The sequence below is a fragment of the Ammospiza nelsoni genome, chromosome 1 (genome assembly GCF_027579445.1).
Source record: "Ammospiza nelsoni isolate bAmmNel1 chromosome 1, bAmmNel1.pri, whole genome shotgun sequence".
NCBI classification, from domain to species: domain Eukaryota; kingdom Metazoa; phylum Chordata; class Aves; order Passeriformes; family Passerellidae; genus Ammospiza; species Ammospiza nelsoni.
The window spans coordinates 14,894,468-14,914,441 of record NC_080633.1 but is presented as its reverse complement, the minus strand read 5'-3'; the positions used below and the strand labels follow the sequence as shown (position 1 = coordinate 14,914,441).

At 39.1% G+C, this 19,974-nt stretch overlaps 1 protein-coding gene across 2 annotated transcripts in view; it reads right to left on the bottom strand.

Annotated features, from left to right (window-relative positions):
• The window catches only part of NRP1 (neuropilin 1), a 114,872-nt gene that overhangs the window by 52,058 nt on the left and 42,840 nt on the right, over positions 1–19,974 (bottom strand). For both annotated transcript variants that reach the window (XM_059484365.1, XM_059484450.1), the window contains exons 4-7: positions 15,453–15,634; positions 10,753–10,980; positions 3,087–3,242; positions 178–344 (exon numbers count right to left, since the gene is read on the bottom strand). In XM_059484365.1, the coding sequence (XP_059340348.1) occupies positions 178–344; positions 3,087–3,242; positions 10,753–10,980; positions 15,453–15,634 (733 nt within the window). The remainder of the gene's footprint in view (positions 1–177; positions 345–3,086; positions 3,243–10,752; positions 10,981–15,452; positions 15,635–19,974) is intronic.

Sequence of the window (19,974 nt, the reverse complement as noted above, 5' to 3'; positions counted from 1 at the left end):
GAGTAAGTCTTTTTTAGTCTGTCTAATGGGGAATATGAGCTATTCCCTTGCAACGATTCTTAAATTATGTAGAAGTACTTCCCTGTGTTATTATTTTTTTCTTTCTTTTGCATTCTCCACATCCAATAAACTCCACAGAGTATTATTAATAACATCTTTAAAATGTTATCTTTTTACCTGTATCCATTCTCTGATAGAGTCTTCCCCGGGGGTCCATCCATTCTCAGGGTAATTTAGCCGAGACCTTTCTGAAGACCAGATAGCGCTGTACTGGGAGGAGACAGTGATTTGATCAGAGTGAATCTCTCCTGACTCCATGCCTAGTGGTTCCATGCACTGGAAATCTGGAGAAAAATAAATCACCATCATTATTATGGTCAGCTTTTGGATTTAGACTTTGAATAATAAGAACATTTTACCTGCTTTGAATATGAATATCTAAAGAATTTATTGTTATGTGACTTTGAATACGTTAGCAACTTTAAGTGAGGCAGTGTTGGGCTTATGGTGTCATTCTTAATACTGCCATTTGAGTTGCCATGGCAATTCCTGCAATAATAATGCTATACAAATATTTTAGCCCAGTATTGTGGCCATTTCAGTATAGGACAATAGAAGTGTCTATCTTAGGATAGCACAGACACTCCTGTGGATTCATAATACAGAACAATCTCTGTTCACCTCAAAATTATGCAAAAACCCAGAAAAGACAAATTAGACTACTTTATGAAATAATTTGATTTTAAAACTATTTACTTCAGTACAAAAAATATAAAATGCTTAAAAAATATTGTTCAAATTTTAACCGTTCTCTTTGGATTCTGGACATTGGAATGAACTTGATCAACAAAATTTGAATTCAGGCCACAAAATTATTGACCTAAGGAAATTACCAGCTCTTCTGTAATGTGGTGCATTGCAAATGAGTTGATCATCTCCATTCAATTTCTTTTTGTTTACACAAAAATTACCTAGCTAATTTAGAATCAATTGACTTCCTAATCACTATGGTGAGTTCAAAGGTTGGTAGGGCAGAGTGACTCAATTCTTCTCTCAGTCTTTAAAAATAAAGGCTCCAACCTGTACCAAGGCAAGAGAAGCCACTAGCTTCTGACAGATCCTCACACCCAGGTGCTCCTGGACCTTCATGTCAGTACAAGGGCACCCCGGTACAAGGGCAAGAGAAAAAAACCCTATGTGCCCATGCTTCTGTTCAAGGACTTCACACTACGAAATAGAATTAATTCCTTTATTAGAAATTAAGCTGACACAACTCTGTGAAATGGAGTTGGATATATGTTGAATATATGCTCCTTTTTATTGCACCTTCTCTGGAGCTGATGTTTCTCTAGTAGGGGTGGGTGCTGAGCTGAAAATTTCAACAACCACGAGTTGGAAAACTGAGCTTTAAATAGATGAAGTTTAGTGTTTTCAATGAAAATTAAAGTATTGTGGGAAAAAAAAAAGCTTAAATCTTTTATCAGAGATCCAGAAATTTACATTCAGAAATGTTACCAGGTTATTTTATAGGAACAGTAGTTGGGGCTTCCCATAACTCAATCATATCAGCAGCATTTCTTGTGGAATAGGACCCTCTCCTCCAGTTCTGTGCTGCTTCAATGTATTAGGTACATGGTGAAGTACTGAAGCTGAACTACAGCAGGGTAAGACTCAAAGGCAAGAAACTTCTACCTGAAACCTACAGGGAAGCCATGAGGCACTACAGAGAATGCAAAACATGATAGGGGAGGACTACTATCAAAATAACTAAAAAGTGTCTAGTTTGATCCAGACACTTTGGCTTGCCCTGTAGTCTACTGAGAGGGACAAGTAAGTCCTGGAGACACCTCAGACATCTGGGATAATTAGGTTGGGCTGTCCTCTGGAGGTGACCAGACAACACAAAGAGTAAGGGTGGCTGAAATTAAATGAGAGAATTTGTTTCTCTGTCTTAGTCTGCAGCATGTAAAATGCTTCGTCTTGTCATCCAAAAGGGTTTTCATACACACCAACTTCTGTTCTGCCGTCCTGTGTTTAGGAGCTGAAGGCATCTCAGCATAGCAGATATCATTAATTCTGACTTCAGAGTGATGGTGCATCTACAGCCTGGGGAGGGTGGCTGTGCAGGAGGGGGACATGGGGGACACAGGCTGTTTGTGCTAGTTATGAAGGGATGGGAGCAGCACCTACATAGGGAGAAAACAAACTAGCTGAAGGTGCAATGCTTCCCATGCACAGAGGCTGTGAGTCCCCCATTCCTTCTTCCTGCCTACGTGTGTGTAAGAAAGCTCTTAAAAAGGCACAGAGTGGAGGAGAGATAGGGAGTTACAGTTAAATTTTCAGTTTACTCATTTTTCTTTTGTCCCTTTTTTCACTAAACAAGTACATCAAATCGGTATGAATCTGCTCAAAACTCAGTAAAGACACAGAAAGGAGAGGGACTTTGATATAAAGTGTTTGTTTTATCATTGAGGAAAGCAATGAAATCTGCAAGGACATGGTGTAACACAGTGTGTTATTTTCCTGTTTCCCTCACTTCATTTCATTCTCTGTCCAAAGGGTAAGCGTGAAAAGGAGTCAACTGAGAAAAAATATGAGACAGAGAACAAAGCTTAGCTAGCTTATGAAATGGTTTAACAAGAGCACATATATTAAATGGGTCCTTTTTATTCAAGAAATCGATCATCAAAGCTTATTCCATGTAATAAAAGGAGGCTTTGGATAGTGCATTCATTGTTCATGTTTCATTGTTTTAATGCAAGTGTTCAATTGCTCTGCATTCCTGCCTTTCCTTGGTCAGCACAGTTTTTCACAATAATTATCCCAACTTCCTGGCAATACAGTGGAATAAAACTGTAAGGAGAATTCTGCTCCTTGCACTTCTTTTCAAAGGGCAGCTGTTCTTAAAAAAAAAAAAAGAAAAAAGAGAAAAAAGAGAAAAAAGAGAAAAAGGAAAACAGAACCAATCATTCTCTACCCTCTTATTTATTTAAGGTTTCTTTAAAGCTTCAGACAACACCTAGTGTGCAAGAAGACATAACAGAGAGCATTTTCCAAGAAGCTCTGCGGGGTAGATAAATACTGACCTTCTGAGACACTGCTCTGTGACACACTGTAGTTTGCTGAGAAGCCCTCCTTTGCTATTGCACTGTCAGTGTAGAACACCATTGAAAGGATCCCCGTGGAAGAGCGGACACGTCCTGGGTTGTTCTGCCCACAATAACGCCCGATGTGTGGGCCAACTGCAGAGAAACAGGATACAATAGTAAACTGCCAGGGCTGCTCTCACAATAGGTGCCACTACAATATCCTCCCAAAGACAGGCCCTCAGCAGGAAATGGTCAGCCTCTGTAGCAGCTCAAAATAACAATGCCATCAATAATTTAGCGATGAACAATAAATTGTTTATCCTACCCTGGCAATCGTACTTCTAAAGTGCTCCAGATAGCACTCCATGAACCTCTGAAAATGTACAGACCCAGGATTTAGAAAAGTGTCCTTCAAAGTGTGCAGAGAGGGCAGTGATGCGCAAAATTACTCATACAAAGCACCATAAGTATTTTCCTAAGTGTGATTGAAGCACCAATTTATGACAAGAGCAACTGAATGGCCTGATTTGCCAACCTAGTACACAAGATGCTGTGAGGAGTTCAAACAGTGCCTTCCAGGTTTTATGCTCTATACAGCTGATGATCTGTTAATTTAATCTCAAACTTTGAAAAACATTTTTGACTCATATTGAGGCTATGACCAATGACTCTTCATCCCCCTTGATTTAGGCTTTCAAAACCCCATAGCTCTTTTGCCCATATGGCCAATATTAAGGAATATTGTAAAAGAATTAGAGAGTGAAATCTTAATCCTCTCAAAAGAGCAAGAATTTCTTAAGTATATCTTCATGTCACAGAATACACATACACACACACATAAACAGTTACATGATCTCTCTTAATGTTAATACTGTATAAACCAGATTTTGGTATTTTTCAACATTTCCTGGGCAGTGCGATAATCTTTTTCCTTAATTAAGCTACTCAATTCACAACCAACATATGTGGCCTTCTAGCACTTGAGCATTCCCTACAGATAGGTCCCTAGGCTGTGGAATGGTGGTACATCTGTGCTTACAAACAATAAGAGAGGATAATGCTAAAACCCACCCATGGAGTCAATCATGAAAATAATCATGAGGCGCCATTCTAATGCTTGCACCACTGGCTTTCCAGACTTAAATTAACACCTTGTCATTTCTCTAGGAAGTCCATTACACTTTCAGTTTAAAATGTAAAATGTTTAGATATCCTAATTATTCACAGTTCAACGAAAATCTACAGCTAACATAATTTTCTAGTCCTTTATTGGCATTTTCCAACAAGTAAAACAGTTCCAGCTTGGAATAACTTAATACTTACTTATGTAAGCTACACATTTCTGTAAGGCCCTAGAGTTGCCAGAAAGAGGGAGCTCAGATGTTATAGCTCTTGTTGCCAGCATGTGCTTTTCTTTCCATACTCTGGCCACAGTTACTCTTCAGTTGCCTTGGCAATCCCATGGCATTTGAAATACCTGCCAATTCAGACTTTTTTCACTAAGGTTGTTGTTCCATGCAGCATTGATAGAATGAAACATCCTATACAGGATATGAATTGAATTCTTCCTCATCCTAGAAATCATTGAAGCTTCATGGTTTAATTTTTCAGAGAGAGAAATTTATTTAGACTGGTACCATTAGTGGCTTTTAAAAAATATAAAATAATGCCCCCACATTCCAGGTGCTGCAGGTTTTTGGTGGTTTTTTTTTTTTTTTGTTTTCTTTTGCATTTTCTGTGTGCAAACAGCTCTGATCCTGCTCTTTCTCAGAATGGCTTTCAAGATTATTGCTGCTGATGGTGCTCTGAGCTGCAAGAATATAAGGAGGATAAGGCTACCATGTTATGGTGCTCTGAGCCTCCCTCCTCCCATTTCCTGTAGGGAAGCCTCCTTGAAAGGACAAACAGAAGAGAACTTTGTTTAAAGCAGACAGGCTTTAAGATTCCCCATGACTCACTGGTTTATAATTTTTAAGACATATTTAGTGATTATGCATTTGAGTCCTCAACAGATTGGCCCTGCCATCACAGTACTATTCCCTTTGCCAGCTATTTGGATGCAAGTGCCAAAAATGTGCAGAATATGACACAAAGAGGTATTGAATTTTTTTGTGCAATGTGTAAACCTTAGCCTGCTGAGCTAATACGATATTGATCTGAGCACAACTGGATGAAACAGAAATTCTCCTTCTTCCATAAATACTAATACAAAGTTCCTCCCTTCTATTCTTTTTTTTCATTCAAGTATTGGAAACTTTTGAATGACAATAAATTATCAAATATTTCGTGTGTCACCACATCAAATAAATGCTGTGCAGGAAACCCATCTGAGGAATCATTCAGGGTTGAGACTGCTGTCTGTTTAGGCAGACTATGCTACTGGTTAGGTTTGAACATCTTCCTGACAATTCCTTAGGAAATGAGATGGGATTTCATATTAGACTGTGTAGAGTTCTAAATGGGAGTTTTGGGGCAGAAGGTGCTGAAAAGTCCCTAGGACAGCCTCTAACTGTGGACCATCCTGTTGCTATGACAGCTTCCCTCAGTAAGGGATACTCCAAATGTCACTTGGATTATGTCCTCACTCAAGGATGCTTCTACACTACCTGCAGAACAAACGTATTTCAGTGAGCCAGCCACCTCATCTGGCTGCTGTAGCAACTTCTGAGACCTTGGCTCCTCTTTTCACTGACACAGTATCATACAATGTAAAACTGAGTAACTTTCTGGTTAACAGATGGAGGGACAACTAAGAAACCTATTTTGCATGCATTTCCCAAAAGGCAGAATCTAATGCTATAGCTTGAATAAATCCTTGATTAGTCTCAATAAGTATTTTGTAAGGTTTACAGATCAGAGTGCAGAATATATAGTAAGTGGCTGGTGGTTCAAGACTAAGCAGAAACCTTACCCTTACTGATTCTTCCTTTCTTTACCATTGTTTGCCCTTCTGCACAAAAATATTGATATGAGGAAATTCTAAATATTACTGAAATACACATTTATGCATTTAGCTGAAATATTAGCTTTTGGAATTAGGCTAAGAATGCCCCCCCAAAAAAAAACAAAAGCAAGGAAAAAAAGTATATCAGACTTCTAAAACATTAAAACAAATGTTATGTTAAGTAGCCATGTATTTAATTTTCAAGCTATTTTTTATAAGCTTGCACGTATGTTGTGGACAGTATTTTCACATCATTATGATTTTTATTGAAAAAACATTTGCACACAATTTAGGATGCTGAAGAAGAAACAACCAAAAAATTGATTCCATCTTTGCATTCCAGCAGTCAACTACACTGAGCTTGTGTATGCTCTTAGATCTTAATGGCTTCTCACAAGAGTGCAGAAAGCAACCACAACAGGAGAAACACACTTAGATTAATAGCAACCTTCATTTGCACCGATGTTAATGACTGCAGTAAAGCATTCTGCTTTGCTCTGTAATTCAGTGGAAGCTCTTGTGGTATTGACTGAAGCAGCAATGCTTAGGCTGTGGTTCTCAAACCATATGTAAACTTCTTTAAATTACGTTTGAGCTCTAGTAGACAGCCTATAGAGCTTCAAAGAGAGCTGCATGATGAATATGTGCAATTCATCACTAAAGCTCGTCCTCCTCTTGAGTGGGCTATTTTTCTTCAAAGTCATCAATGGAGTGTTCTCAGCAGATGCTGGCTGAGATATATCTGTGCCTTGGGCAAAGATATTTTTGGTATCTGGTTTATTAATGCAAAATCATATCTTTCTGCCCTGAGATCTACTCACTCTGCTGCTCTAAATCCACCTGTTATCTCTTTCAAACCATGGTCCCTTTTCTGTACAATATTTGCAACAAGCACCTGTAGTTCTCAGATATTCCTCAACAGGGTTTTTTTCCATGAAACAAAATGCCAGGTCTGAGACATTCCTGAATGCCTAGCATTCCCCTCTTGAAACAGCAAAACACTTACACCACTGTTTAACTTCAGTCTTGTAAGGGTCCTTGGTGAATTCCTTTTGAAGGCAATCTAACTGTTCACATGCTTCAAAGATAAGCACGTATTTTGTAGAACCAAGTAGCAAATAGTCAGCACTTGCCAGCTTCAATCCACTGAAAGGAGAGCTAGGTAGGCTGAGGACTCCATGATTGTGACAGAGCATTTCAGGATTTACATCTTTTTGAATGACTGTTACAGTTGCTGTCAAATTCTCTAACAGAAAATTGTATTCCATCAGTGAAATAGAAATTATGTAGAAGTAAAATGTAAATGCACGCTTACTGACTTTGACATATCCTTTTAATCATCATTTTGAAAATTTGTTTAAAAGACCATTTCTCTTCTCTACTTTTTTTCTTTTTGAGGGGGGAAGGAAGGAAAATATAATCACAACTGTATAAAACAGCAAATTTATTTTCTGCTTTTCTCTATGGACTGTAGCTTATTAAATTCTATAGTGGGAACATTTTCTACTTATGTTGGGTTTCATCTGCTCTAACTTAGGCTGAAGTTTACATCTGACTTAGGGATTCATAGCTTTCACTACAGTCAATGAGATAAGACACTGCAGAGGTCCTTTAGCTGTGTCCTAAAGTAGATGTTGAGACAGGTCAGAGTGGGATGCTGTTCCCTGCTGGGAACAGAGGGACCAGCTGTGCCTGGCTCAAATGCTCATGCCTGTTTTCCAGAGATGCATGTTCAGGGGGCTGTCCACCTCATTCTGCTGTAGTTGAGGCAATAAAATTTTCCAAAAAATTGTTCAGTGTTCTCACAATACTGCCATCATCCCAGGAAACCACATTGATCCTGTGAAGCAGGGGATGTGAACTGAGGGATAAACATTTTTTCCATATATTAAAAACCCCTTCTGTCATATTTATATCACTGCAACATCAGCTTTAACACAACTGGGCATGTGAGCAGCAATGCATTACAACAAAGAAAAATAACTTCATTTTCTGTGGATATATCACTAAACTGAGTGGGCCAGGGGACACCCTCTGGACCTGCAGCCAGTCACAGGAACTGCTCCTGGGACCAGACTAAGAGAGGGACACAACTTGCTCCTATGGGGCTCTTACTGCCTGGCCAAGTCCAGCTTGCCTGTTCAGAATGATCCCTGGCTCTCACTGTCCTCCAAATCATGCTTAGGAGTTTCTTGGGAAAGTGAAAATTGATGTGTGCTAAAACTGTGCAAGGGAGTACACCAGCAAATTAGAAGTGCACACAACCATATTAGTTAATACCAGTTAATGCAGAATACTTTTGCTCAGACTAAAGGGAAATGGACAAATGGCTCAAAGACTCACTCCCTCCATCAAAGGGAACCATACTGTCTAATTACCATTGTGTAGAAATTTACTATTTTCATGTGGATACAAGTTAGATTTATTTTCCCCCAGATACTCTCTCTCTATATATTCTCCAGTATCCAGACATTCTCTATCTTGAACTGAAGTTCAAGGCCAGGTTGTTTCCTGTGCCAGCTTTGCTCTTCAGTTGAAATAGTTCTCCCTCCCAGGGATTCATCCTGTGATGCATTTATAGAAAAGCAATCACACTCCCTCTTTCTTTGTAGTGTTAAGTGAAACAAGAGAGACTGACTGCTGGCTGAGGATCATCCTACAGTAAAATGATGCAGCAAACATTTTTCCTACAACTGCTGCAACCTCCAACAGTTTATATCAAAGAAAACATTTTTCCAGCCTACAAATTCTGTTGAATATTTACAAGTAAGCATGCAAGTACCCTTAGTGGATGTCAGGACCATTTTCAGTGCAGAGAGTTTGTGAGACAGTTTGCAGAAGGCTGATAATGCCTGTTGATAATTGGTCTTCAGTATGGCTCAGCCACTTTTTTGAACCAGGAAATTACCGCTTTGAAACTCTCTACATTGATAATAATGCATTTCTTTTTGGTTATATTACACATAAATTGATTTACAGGATCGTCTTTTCAAATATCAGTTTAAATGCAAGCTCTACAGGACAGATTTGGCCTATATACAAATAAACCTATTATTAAATGTTCCAGACATCATTATTGTACTATTAAAATATTGTTTTTCTAATTGAGGCATTAAATGCTAAATAGTCTTTTTGCTACTGTTATGGGTCTTTCTTCACTCATTATTGAAATGGACTGAAAAGAGCCATGATAAACCCATTAAGCATAAAATATGAACAAAAAAAGCACAAATATATGCTAAAAGACATATATTTCTTGCAGCATCAATGGAAGCTTTAAACAAAATTATACTGGGGATTTATTTAGGAAAACAGTCAAGTTTTAATGCATTATTAAAGTACATTCCTTAAGTTATATTTTCATTTAAATCAAATATTAATGTAGGATTAGCAGTTTGTAGAAACTGCTGCTGCTATTCATAAAACAAACCAAAATAATCTATTAATATGGGTTATCACGCTAGTGGAAAACTGAAATAGTTGTAATTAGTGTCCTATACAAACAACATAAATCTTCAGTCACTGAATTTTGCTACAAATTAAAAATTAAGAAGAAAAAGGACAGCTTCAAGATGCTTCTCTTTATCAGCTTATGCCAAACACAGAAACAGTGAAAAAGGCATCACTAATAATCAGCTTTACATAGGTGTTTCCACACAGCTCATATAGGCATTTGGGCACCCTAAAGGTTGGGGATTCAGCTTGAACAATCCCTTTTAGGCTGGAGATGCAGCCTTTGTCTCTGGGTCCTTGGAGAATTGATACATGGCTGCCCTGCCTAGGGGAGATTTGAATCTTACAGACCCAAGATTGTACATGAAAAACACAGAGAAATCATGTAGCTATTTTATTTGTCAGACTCAGTGTAAAACAGGGATATGGGGTTGGGCAGAAGGTGAAATGAGGGCTCTCTGGCTCTATGGGTTAGCTAATATCTAGCTATGCACTTAGTGAATGTGCACAAGGTCAAGTGTGGTCAACAACTAAATGGAAAATTACTGAGATGGCAGAGACATTCCAGAAGGGTACCCAACACACCCACCCTGACACATGAGGCCATCTAATCAGAGATTATAAATTAACAAATTAAGATAAAACCTTTGGATTTGCTTAAACTGTTGGAAGAGAGATCACCATAATGGAGGAACCCTGCAGTGCCCAGTCACTGAAGTCACCTGAATGAATAACTCAGTGACTGTTTACTGACCTGGGTAATTGTTTAGTCACTATGATTTCAACTGCATGGACACCACATTTTCTGTGGCAAAGAGATTCTCTGCTTTGGCAGCTGGTCTGTAACACAATTCCTCTGCAAGCCAGAGGGTCAGTACCTGGAGTCCAGTTTCTGCAATTTGTTGGAAATGTCTGGACTATACTCTTGGGTTAGCTGTGAAAATTTGAGGACTCATTATTATAAGACTTCACATTTAATTTATTTTAGTGTAGGAGGTTCATCACATATTACCACTGAGCACAGAGGTTTCTGCTAAGCCAAGTGTTAAAGCTGAACATATTTCATTAAAAAAAAATCATTCACACTATGATATGCTTTACTGAATGAATTTACAGAGCATTTTCTCCATTTCTTTTTAATTCAACTCACTTCACATAAATCAAGCAAGGATCTCTCTAGCATGACAGTTTAAAAAATGGGACTATGCCTTCTGCAGGCCACTCCATAGTAATGGTTATGCATATTACAGTCCATTTTTCTCTTACCATCAGGGAATCCATCCCAGATTTCCAATCGGTCATAGCGACAGAAAGCTCCCCCTGGAGTATTTGAGTCAGGTTCTAGCTCAAAGCTTTCAAATTCCAGTACAATCTCTGACATCTTTGGTGCAAAGATAATGTAAGTGCATTCAAGGCTATTGGGATATTTTTCAGGGAATCCAGGGGACTTTATCACTCCACTTGATGAAGTAAAGTTTCTGGAACATTCAGGTCCTGTAGGAGGAGAAAAATCAACGGGGTTAACACTGTGCTACTAAGCAAAGCAGTTAGCTGGAAAACAAATTAGGTTGTATTGTCTCTCCAGCAGCAAAGGTGGCTTTTCAATGAAACACCTCATTTTAATCGCTGCATTAATCATTCAGCCAGCTTGTTCCTATTATTGATAGTCAGTCATTTAAAGCCCAATCCACATATACTGTCTGATCTTCAATTTTCAATTTGTATGGAACAATATGAAAACTTGTACCAGCTCTAGAAAAAATTATGACAAATACAAAGTCATGTGGGAACAATGAAAGTGTAAGCTGCAGAAATCTCGACAGAGCCCTAGAGAAATAATTATAGCCCCTTCAAGCTCAAATCTTTAAATCTTATGGCTGACAGGCTTTTATTGGTGAAATAGAACTTTTTACAAAAGCGGGTGAGTGAATTCAGTAGAGGGAGTAGTGGTTTCAGATTCCTGGAGCACTGACTCAGTAACTCTGCCAGATGTGACCTATGCCTCCTTGACAAACTAAATGTGAAAGGTAATTCGTACATGTACTGAGGGTGAGTGACTCATTCTGAGTGGTGTTGACACAGGTGCACCAGTAAAATGTTGCTGTTAGTGTGGGCATGATAAACTGTGTGATTACAGGCAGTGTTGCTAGAAGTCACCTAATGTCAGTGTTGACACACCAGCTTTCCCTGATGTTCCCACCATGGCATAATGGGATGCTCCAAACAGTGCCCTTGGTGGAGCAGGAAACTGGCAGTGAAGATGTGAGGGTATAAAAGGCCAGGTCACTGGATTTGCCTTTGTGGGTACAGGGGACAAACTGGAGTCTCTCTCTTGTTGACGGATCTCATTTCTCCTTTATTCAGGTCCCTCAGGAATCCCCTCTGTGGAACCCACACCTGCAGATGTACTCACAAGTCAGCTGCAGGCACTGCCCACACATCCTCCCACAAGATCTGCCTTTTGACACTCCAGATTTAATAGAGTGATTTACAGGACTGGGGGCATTGGTGGATATCAGCTGGCCTAACTGGGAGTTTGAGTAGCATGACTCAAATGAAGGTCCTCAGACATGGAGGAGAAGAAGGACACAGAGAGAGAGCTTGGTGGCAACAGGCAGGTCTGTGCTGGAGGACAATGTGTGTGAGGCCCCAATCTGGATGAGGATGCCCAGCATCCTTAGAGACTGTAGTCAGTAGCCTTAGAGGATTTCCAATGCCTAACACAGATCATTGAAGGAAAACAGTCTGGCTTGTTGCATATATGAATACTCTTATTTCACTCTAGAAAATGTTTTCATTGTGAATGTGCCAAACATATTACCCCCCACAGATCTGGCCAACTCCCAGCTAAATTCAGCACTCGAGAGAGAGGTCTGAATGAATTTACTCAGTTCAGGTATCCTTGCCCTTCAACAGACACTGAGAGGAAATTCTTGAACTATCACATCAATATTCAGAACACTTCATGGCATATTTTGGAAGATGTGGATATTGATGCTCATGTAACCTGACCCATTCCAATTTGGGAAATTACATTTTGCCTATAATTAAATCACCCCCTTACACATTAGTTGAATATTCCTCTTCTCTCCCTGTCATTCCCTTGTCTCCTTGTCATGTAGGGGAGGGTTATATTCTGGTTGTTGCTCTTCACTCCCACCAGTAGCTGCTGTTCCAGGATAAAATAGCTTTGCTATGCCATTCATAGTATAAAGTGCTCTGTACTCCTCTTGGAATCCAATAAAAGATGCAATATAAAATGTAAGCCTGGATCATTATTGCTTTATTAAATACAGCCAGATCCTGGCTCCGAGTGTGTGCAATCGTCAGGCTCTTACACTCACACATAGTATCTTGATGCCAGCTTGCTTTATTTTAAACATGTTTGAATCAATCTGGTGCAAGAAACAGAAACTGTTTTCAGGGGTGCTTTCTCACTAAAATGCCCTCCAAAGATTTTGACCCTTTACTGACACTGTGAAGCAGCTGCAGGAATTACATCAATACTGAGGCTACAAGGAACTCCGTGGGCCAATGTGCATGGAAAACTGGCAGAAAAGGTTCCAGTGGAGACACCAAAAGTAGATACTTCTGAGGTGGAGAAACTGCATGTGTACATGTACATGAAACAAAGGAAGAGATATGAAGTTAAGGAAATACAGAGAGGAGGCAACAGAGAAAGCAAAGAAAAGGAGATGACATTGGGGATAATTTAATCTGCTATCTGTGGGTGTCACTGAGCCAAAAAATAATTTGCCTTCTTGGTTGACACTTTCTTTTCTTTCAGTTTACACCATAAATTTAGTTGACTAAAGTTAGGAATGTTGAATGTGAACTGTGTAGATCCTTTCCTAGTGAATACGTCACTCATGCACCCTAAAATAGAATGTCTGCCCAAGCCAAAATGATGCACATTTCATGTGGGCTAAGTGTTGGGCAAAATGTGTTTCATGTTTTAGTCCTGTTTTAGCTTTACAACTTCTTCAGTGTCTCTCTGGCTACAGAGATGAATGAGAAGTAAAGAGTAATGGGCAAAAATAGATTGTGTGCTGGAATGAAGCTCAGCCTTCAGCTCAGCATCACAGGACCTTGGGCTTGGGATCATTCTTCCCATACCTGGGAAATGATGAGCTAAGTTGTGAATATGCTAAACCAGACATACTTGTCTGGTGTGAGCAGCTGAGCTTCACCTTTCACCTGTGCAAAAGGGTGAACTGCTTTATTTGGCACAGATATTAAAATGCAAAACTGGTACAGCATATATGAATTTTTTGAGAAGTTAAATAGGGCTGTGTTCCCACAGCAATGATAATTTGTGTCCTTTGTGTACACATGGCATTTTCTAACACGGCATGGTGATAACTGTCCTGCCTTAATATACAGTTTATGTGGAATGAACTGGAGTTAAAGTTGCTCTGGGAGCCATAATTTTGCGTTTCCCGACTTCCATGTGTGTAAAATCACATTCATAATGCCATCTTAACATGGTAAATGTGCATCTTTGAGGCATGTAAATGACCACACAAGGAAATAAACACAATGTTCCTGTCAGAGTTCTGAATCGTCGCTACACTGTCAGGAAATAAATAAAACTTTTTTCTTGAAAGGGTTCAGTTACTAAAATAGATTGTTTCACAGATCATTCTTTCACTTCCTCTTGTGTTTCAGCCTTGTTCTTCATGAAAGATGGTACTGCATATATAAGCACTGAGAAACGTCAGAACACATTTTCAAGAGTTTAAGCTCCAAAGGATATCAAAATAAATAGAGATATTTTTTCAGGAAAGCTTGGTGTCATTTGGATGCTGAATTCTTTCAGAAAATGTGACCCTGAAGGTCAGCAAAAGAATTTCTGGGAGTCAAGAGTGGATTTACAGACAGGGAAGATGGTGAACAAGAGGTCTGTGGCCCCAATTAGCACTGTGCAGAGCAGCAATGGCAATTGAAAAGAGGCTTCACTACTGCGTTTCTCCTCATTAACAGTACAGCTGCCACCAAGAGTGTGTGCTGAACACAGCTAAAAATCTGGCTCTGGTGTAGGTGCATAAAAGGGACTTGGGCACTGGTTCTGAAAATGGGGCACTGACTGGGAGTGGTGTGCATTGGAAATTTGAAGTTTTGAGCTGCTTCTGTGAATATGACCCTAAACATTGATGTTGAAGTCAATTTTCTTTCCTATAAAATGAATGTTATTGTCTTTTCATATATGATGAGTTTTGGTCCTGTATTCTCCAGGAATGGAATATATGAATTATTACTCTCCATCCAGCTGTAGAGAAGATGTATGCCGAAAAGAGTGACCTTACAGCCCTTCCAGCTATTGATTCAGGAAGAGTGTTATAAAAGAGGGAGTGTCTCTCTGTCTGGTTAATCCTGCACTCTCTGTTTCTCTGTGCCCCATAAAACTAATTGTGCTCACTGGCACTAATTCCTGGCACGAGCACCCAGCAGGCCGTGCCTCATCAGTGTGAGCTGCTCCTCTCCTTTACCTCCCAAACATGATTTGTGAAAGCAGCAGCAACATCATCTGCTGCCCACGTGTACTCGGGTCCCTTCGAGCCCGCAGCTATCCCTTGGGAGCACAGAGCAAAGCACTAACCAAAATAACCCTGGGACTCAGAAGGTTGAGGCAGTGCTGTTGAGGCAGTAACACTGTAAATCATACAGTAATTATTATTAAAAAAAAGGAAAGCAATAAAGTTAATGGTTTTAAGATGGTTGAAACAAACAGCTGACGAAAACTACCATATTTCATGCAGAGGAGTCAACCTTCAGACACAGCTGACCCACTGGATTCATGATGATTTATACCCACTGAACACACACCCCACCTTGGAATGACTAGGGTAATAAGATTTTCTCTTTCAAGCATTTTCATGCATTTTCCCCATTCCAAAGAATTAAGGTGAACTTCCTGATGCAAGTAAAAATCACAATGAACAATGTAAAAATGAATAGTTTCTTACCTCTTTTGAAAACTTCATAACGAATAGAAAATCCTGCTCCATGTGTCTCATAGTCAGAAACAAATTTAATAAAAAGATATGGTCCTGTAGACACTACAGGAGGGGGAGCAATTTTTCCACAGTACTTTCCCCATAAGCGTCCTTCAGCATTATCTCCATCAATCACTTCAACATAATCATACCTGGTAGATAAATGGAAGGAAGAAACTTTTAACTTCCAGGAAAGAAGGAGACCTAATTAATTTAGAAACCATAACACAACATAGATAATCAAGAAAAATGCTAGCTTGCTTGGAAAATGCATTATGCTGAAAGATGTAAGCAAAATGAAATAATTAAAATGGACTACATTATGTCTGTAGACATCATCTGGCAACATGGAACTATTAGGAAGAATGGTGTCCATTATGCTTGCAGACAATGTCAGCTAAAGTAACCAATTAACAAAAAAAAAAAAAAAAAAGGAAATCTCACGAGCACAATTCTGTATTATTAAATTGTGTTCCTTTGTCTGTGTAGTGTTGTTATCAATACATAATGCATAGCATTCTTTTCAAACTGTGAAGTTCTGTTATGAATTCAAAAATGTCTTCTTGGCTGTAGCTCTTTATGAACAATGCTTTGATTTCCATATGCTGTCCTCCAAACATATGTCCACAGAATAATAAATAAATCCCTAAACATTAGATTTTGCTCAAAACTCCATAATGCTGCAGATCAGTGGTAGAAAAATCTGTTCTTTTCCTTGTTATCTGGACAAACAGTTTGGAGCACATCACAAAATCCACAAGTCAGTCACAGCACTTGGCTTTTCTCAGTCAAAAATTGTTTCAATACAAATCACCTTTGCTTAGGTATTTGAATCAAGAAGTGCACGTTACCACATTCATAATTGTACAGCATGTGATTACTGGACAGACAGGGCTAAAAACCTCAGTGATGATTGACATCAAACCTTAGACTGTATAAGCAAAATCGTGCAATAACCAAAAAATGATTGGTAGTAAAAGTTTGCCTGTGAGCAACACTTCAGGGCTCCTCAGCCCAGTCACCAGAGACGCCAACGTGCAGTGTCTGCTGTGACAGATTTGGTGTTCAAGGGCTGAGGAGAGCAAGCCCAGCAGGCTGAGGTGCTAAACCAGCCCAGGGAATACAAGAGAATGAAGGGAGGGAGAACTGCAGGTGCAGAGACAGGTCTGGTCTTGAGTTTTATTAGCAGATGATTTCATTGACCCCAGACAGGAAGGAGGATCAGACCCAATCTGTAGAAGCAGTTTTATCTTCTCCTAGAAAGTGGTGGCATTTGGATCTTGGGTTGTGTCCTGTGACTCTTGCAGGCAGCAGCAAAAGGCTTTTCCCTGCTGCTGCCTCTGTGTCTCAGCCACGCTGCCCTTTCATTTAACATGTTGCTGTTAGCCAGACAATCTCATTTACTTTTCATTATCTTACTACGACTGACATTAAAATGTTGCCATTAATTTGTTTAGACCTTTATATTCTACTGTTATGCTAACTGAAATGTTCCAAGCATATTAATATACAAGGAAGAGCTAAAAATGACAGGACAATAAAGTGTGTCTGGCATTTTTAAAGAGATCAAAGGAAAAAAAATGTCTTCATGATGACCAATGTCATTTTTAACAACTCTGCTCCAAACCATCCAGGGCACATTACTTATGTTTACATGAAGTCCTGTGAGACAGCTGCAAAGATGATATCACTAGTTAAAGTGGACAGCTTAAGGCTCCTTAAATTAAAAATGACATTACCTCATCAGTTAAAATTGCGTGCCAGCTTTGGTGTATATCAAATAGAAAATAAAGCTGACACTGATGGAACTGTAAGCATTAACATATGTGAAATATTGTGCTAACTGCATTTCTTCTTATGTATTTGGTTTTTCTAGTAGCAATTGCTCAGCTTACTAGCTTCACTGTCCCAGTGCAGACTGGTGGAAATACAAAGTGGAAATATGCATTTCTGAGAAAATTTTACAGATAATTTAGTAGCCTGTACTTTTTAAAATTAGACTTCTGTTCTTTCTATAATGTCTTTATGATATGTGTATAACAGGATTTGAAAGTAAGGAGAGTAGCTGTAAAGAGACTTCAGAATTGTTGGGGTTTTGTCTGGTTTGTTTTTTATTTTCCCTTCTCAAAAATATCTTTATAAATGCCAGCTCTGGGTTCCCTGCAAAACATATTGAAAGTACTCAGGGATACATGGTACTGATTTTTATATTTTAGGAAAAAAAGTATGCTGAAAATTTTTAACAAGACAATCTTTCTCCAAATAATCAGATGCTTGTTAAAAAGAAAGAGTAACCACATAAACCCACAGCATCTCAGTGACAGTCTTTGCTCCATTTACCCCATCGTGACATTATTTCACCATTTTCCCAGGCACCATTCTTTGCTCAAGCTTCAACAGTACACAAATTTTAAAATGGTATGAAAAAAAATTAAATAAAAATGCTAAGCAAATTTTACATTCTTTTTTGCTTCATATATAAAGGAGATAAAAATTCAAAAGGCTTGGATTTGGTGCTTTTATTCTGGTACACCTTAAAAATAAACAATGTTATATAGTCTCGCTATAGTCTTGCTTCCATATACAGCCAAAAAAAACCTAACCTGTAAGTACCAATTTTGCTATTACATGAAGTAAATTAGGCAAAAAAAAACCCATTTAAATGAAATTCTATCACTCTCCTAGTTTTCCTCCTTTATAGCAATAGCCTGCCCACACTTTCCATTGTCTGCTATAGTGACAGAATCGTAATTTATGGTGCTCTTCCTGGCTGCTGTGCAGTTGTAAATGACACAATTTGGTTACTAAAAGGCTTTCTTCTAATGGATTTTTGCAAGTTAGAGGTCATGCAGCCCCATGGAAGATTGGAGGATTTTTCAATTTTTTTTCTTTCATTTTGAAAAATTACTGACAGACAGTGAAGAAGTTTAGCTGTGAGACAAAGGGTAAGAAGAACAATTTGGAAAGAGGAAGCTTTAGAGATCAGCCCCACAACCTTCATATTCTAATGATCATGTTTTACTTTTGGCAGCTAACAAATGGATTTGGATTCTCCCGCACTGGTGGCAACATATGATATCTGGGCTGCAGTAAATGAGTATCTATATTATTTTTTTCTCAGAGAAATAAAATTACTCTGCATTTTACTAATTTATACTTGGAAACCAACATCCTGCTGTCATTTTTGCACTTTTCAAAATCCTACCAGAGACCACAGCATATCACAAACAACTGGTCTTGTAAATAGGAGAAAGTACAGTCACAACTTGGAAATGGAGTTGCTGCCAAGGAAGCTCAGAAAGCAGCTTGCATGTCCCTCTGGACTTGGTAGCAGTTCTTTTCCATAAGTTTGTCAGAAGATGCTGTGCCAGGGATACAGTTGGCACGTTGGCATCCCTGTGAGAAGACTGAATGTGTCACCTCCGCAGCACCCAGACAGACTTGGCACCCAGCCCAGAATACTGAGTTTGCAAATTTGGATTTCCCATTTGGCAATTCTTCACTCAGTTACTGCTGTCAATGGTGTGGCAAATATTTCTCGTAATTTTATAGTCCTTTAGGGCTTATGGCAGAGAGATGTAAATATAAACATGGTGCTAGCCACTGAGTGCAGTTTTGGGTGAAAGACTTGAGCATGAGTTCAGATGTGAAAACAGGAGATGCCTGCCCAGCAGGGAGGACAATCAGTGAATATGTTCACGGAGCCGCTTTGCCATGGTGCAAAAAGCATATCCTTTTTGCTTGCCTGGGTCTTTCCAGATATCCCATTTCTGTTTGCACCCTCTGTAGTGTGCAAGGCTTTTGGGTGGGAGACTGATGAACAGCCGTGCAAGAGCTCACACACACTTCCTGCTCCTCGCAGCTGCTGCCTGGACAGGCATGCTAGTTAGCCCTAATTTTATGGTTTAGTAAAGCCATGCCTGGGAGACATTCCCAGTGCAAAGATAAGGGAATCTCAAATTCCTCTACAATGTCTTTAAGGAATTGCAAAGAGCTTGTTCTTTTTCGGAAAGTGTAAGTTATGGTTTTAAGGAAAAGGCCAAACAATACCCATAAAATGAGCCCTGGGCAGTGAAAAACATAAAGAGCTGCGGAATTCAAATTTTGGTGAATTTTCTAGTACCAGTTTCTAGTAAGTGGTAACAGTGCTTATACAGGGGTTCAGTTCTGAACATGCTGGAGACCCTGAAATGCACCATTGCGTGTTGTACTGCAGAAAGTGAGGTGCAAGTGCTGGAAAGCCCTGCCTGCTCCTGAACCCAGCCATTCTGCCAAGCTACACTCTGCATTTGCTATTACCAGGGCAGTGACATCTCCTGCCTTTTTCCTTATAAAACTCCTTCTCAAGAAATAGGCAGAACTCAGACGAAATCTAAATATCTGCCATTTAATTTTATGAAACAGTCAGTGAAATATATAAAACTATAATTTACATCCAAGTATACCATATTTTTCTGCAGCCTACTGTGATCTATATGGTTGTTATGAATAC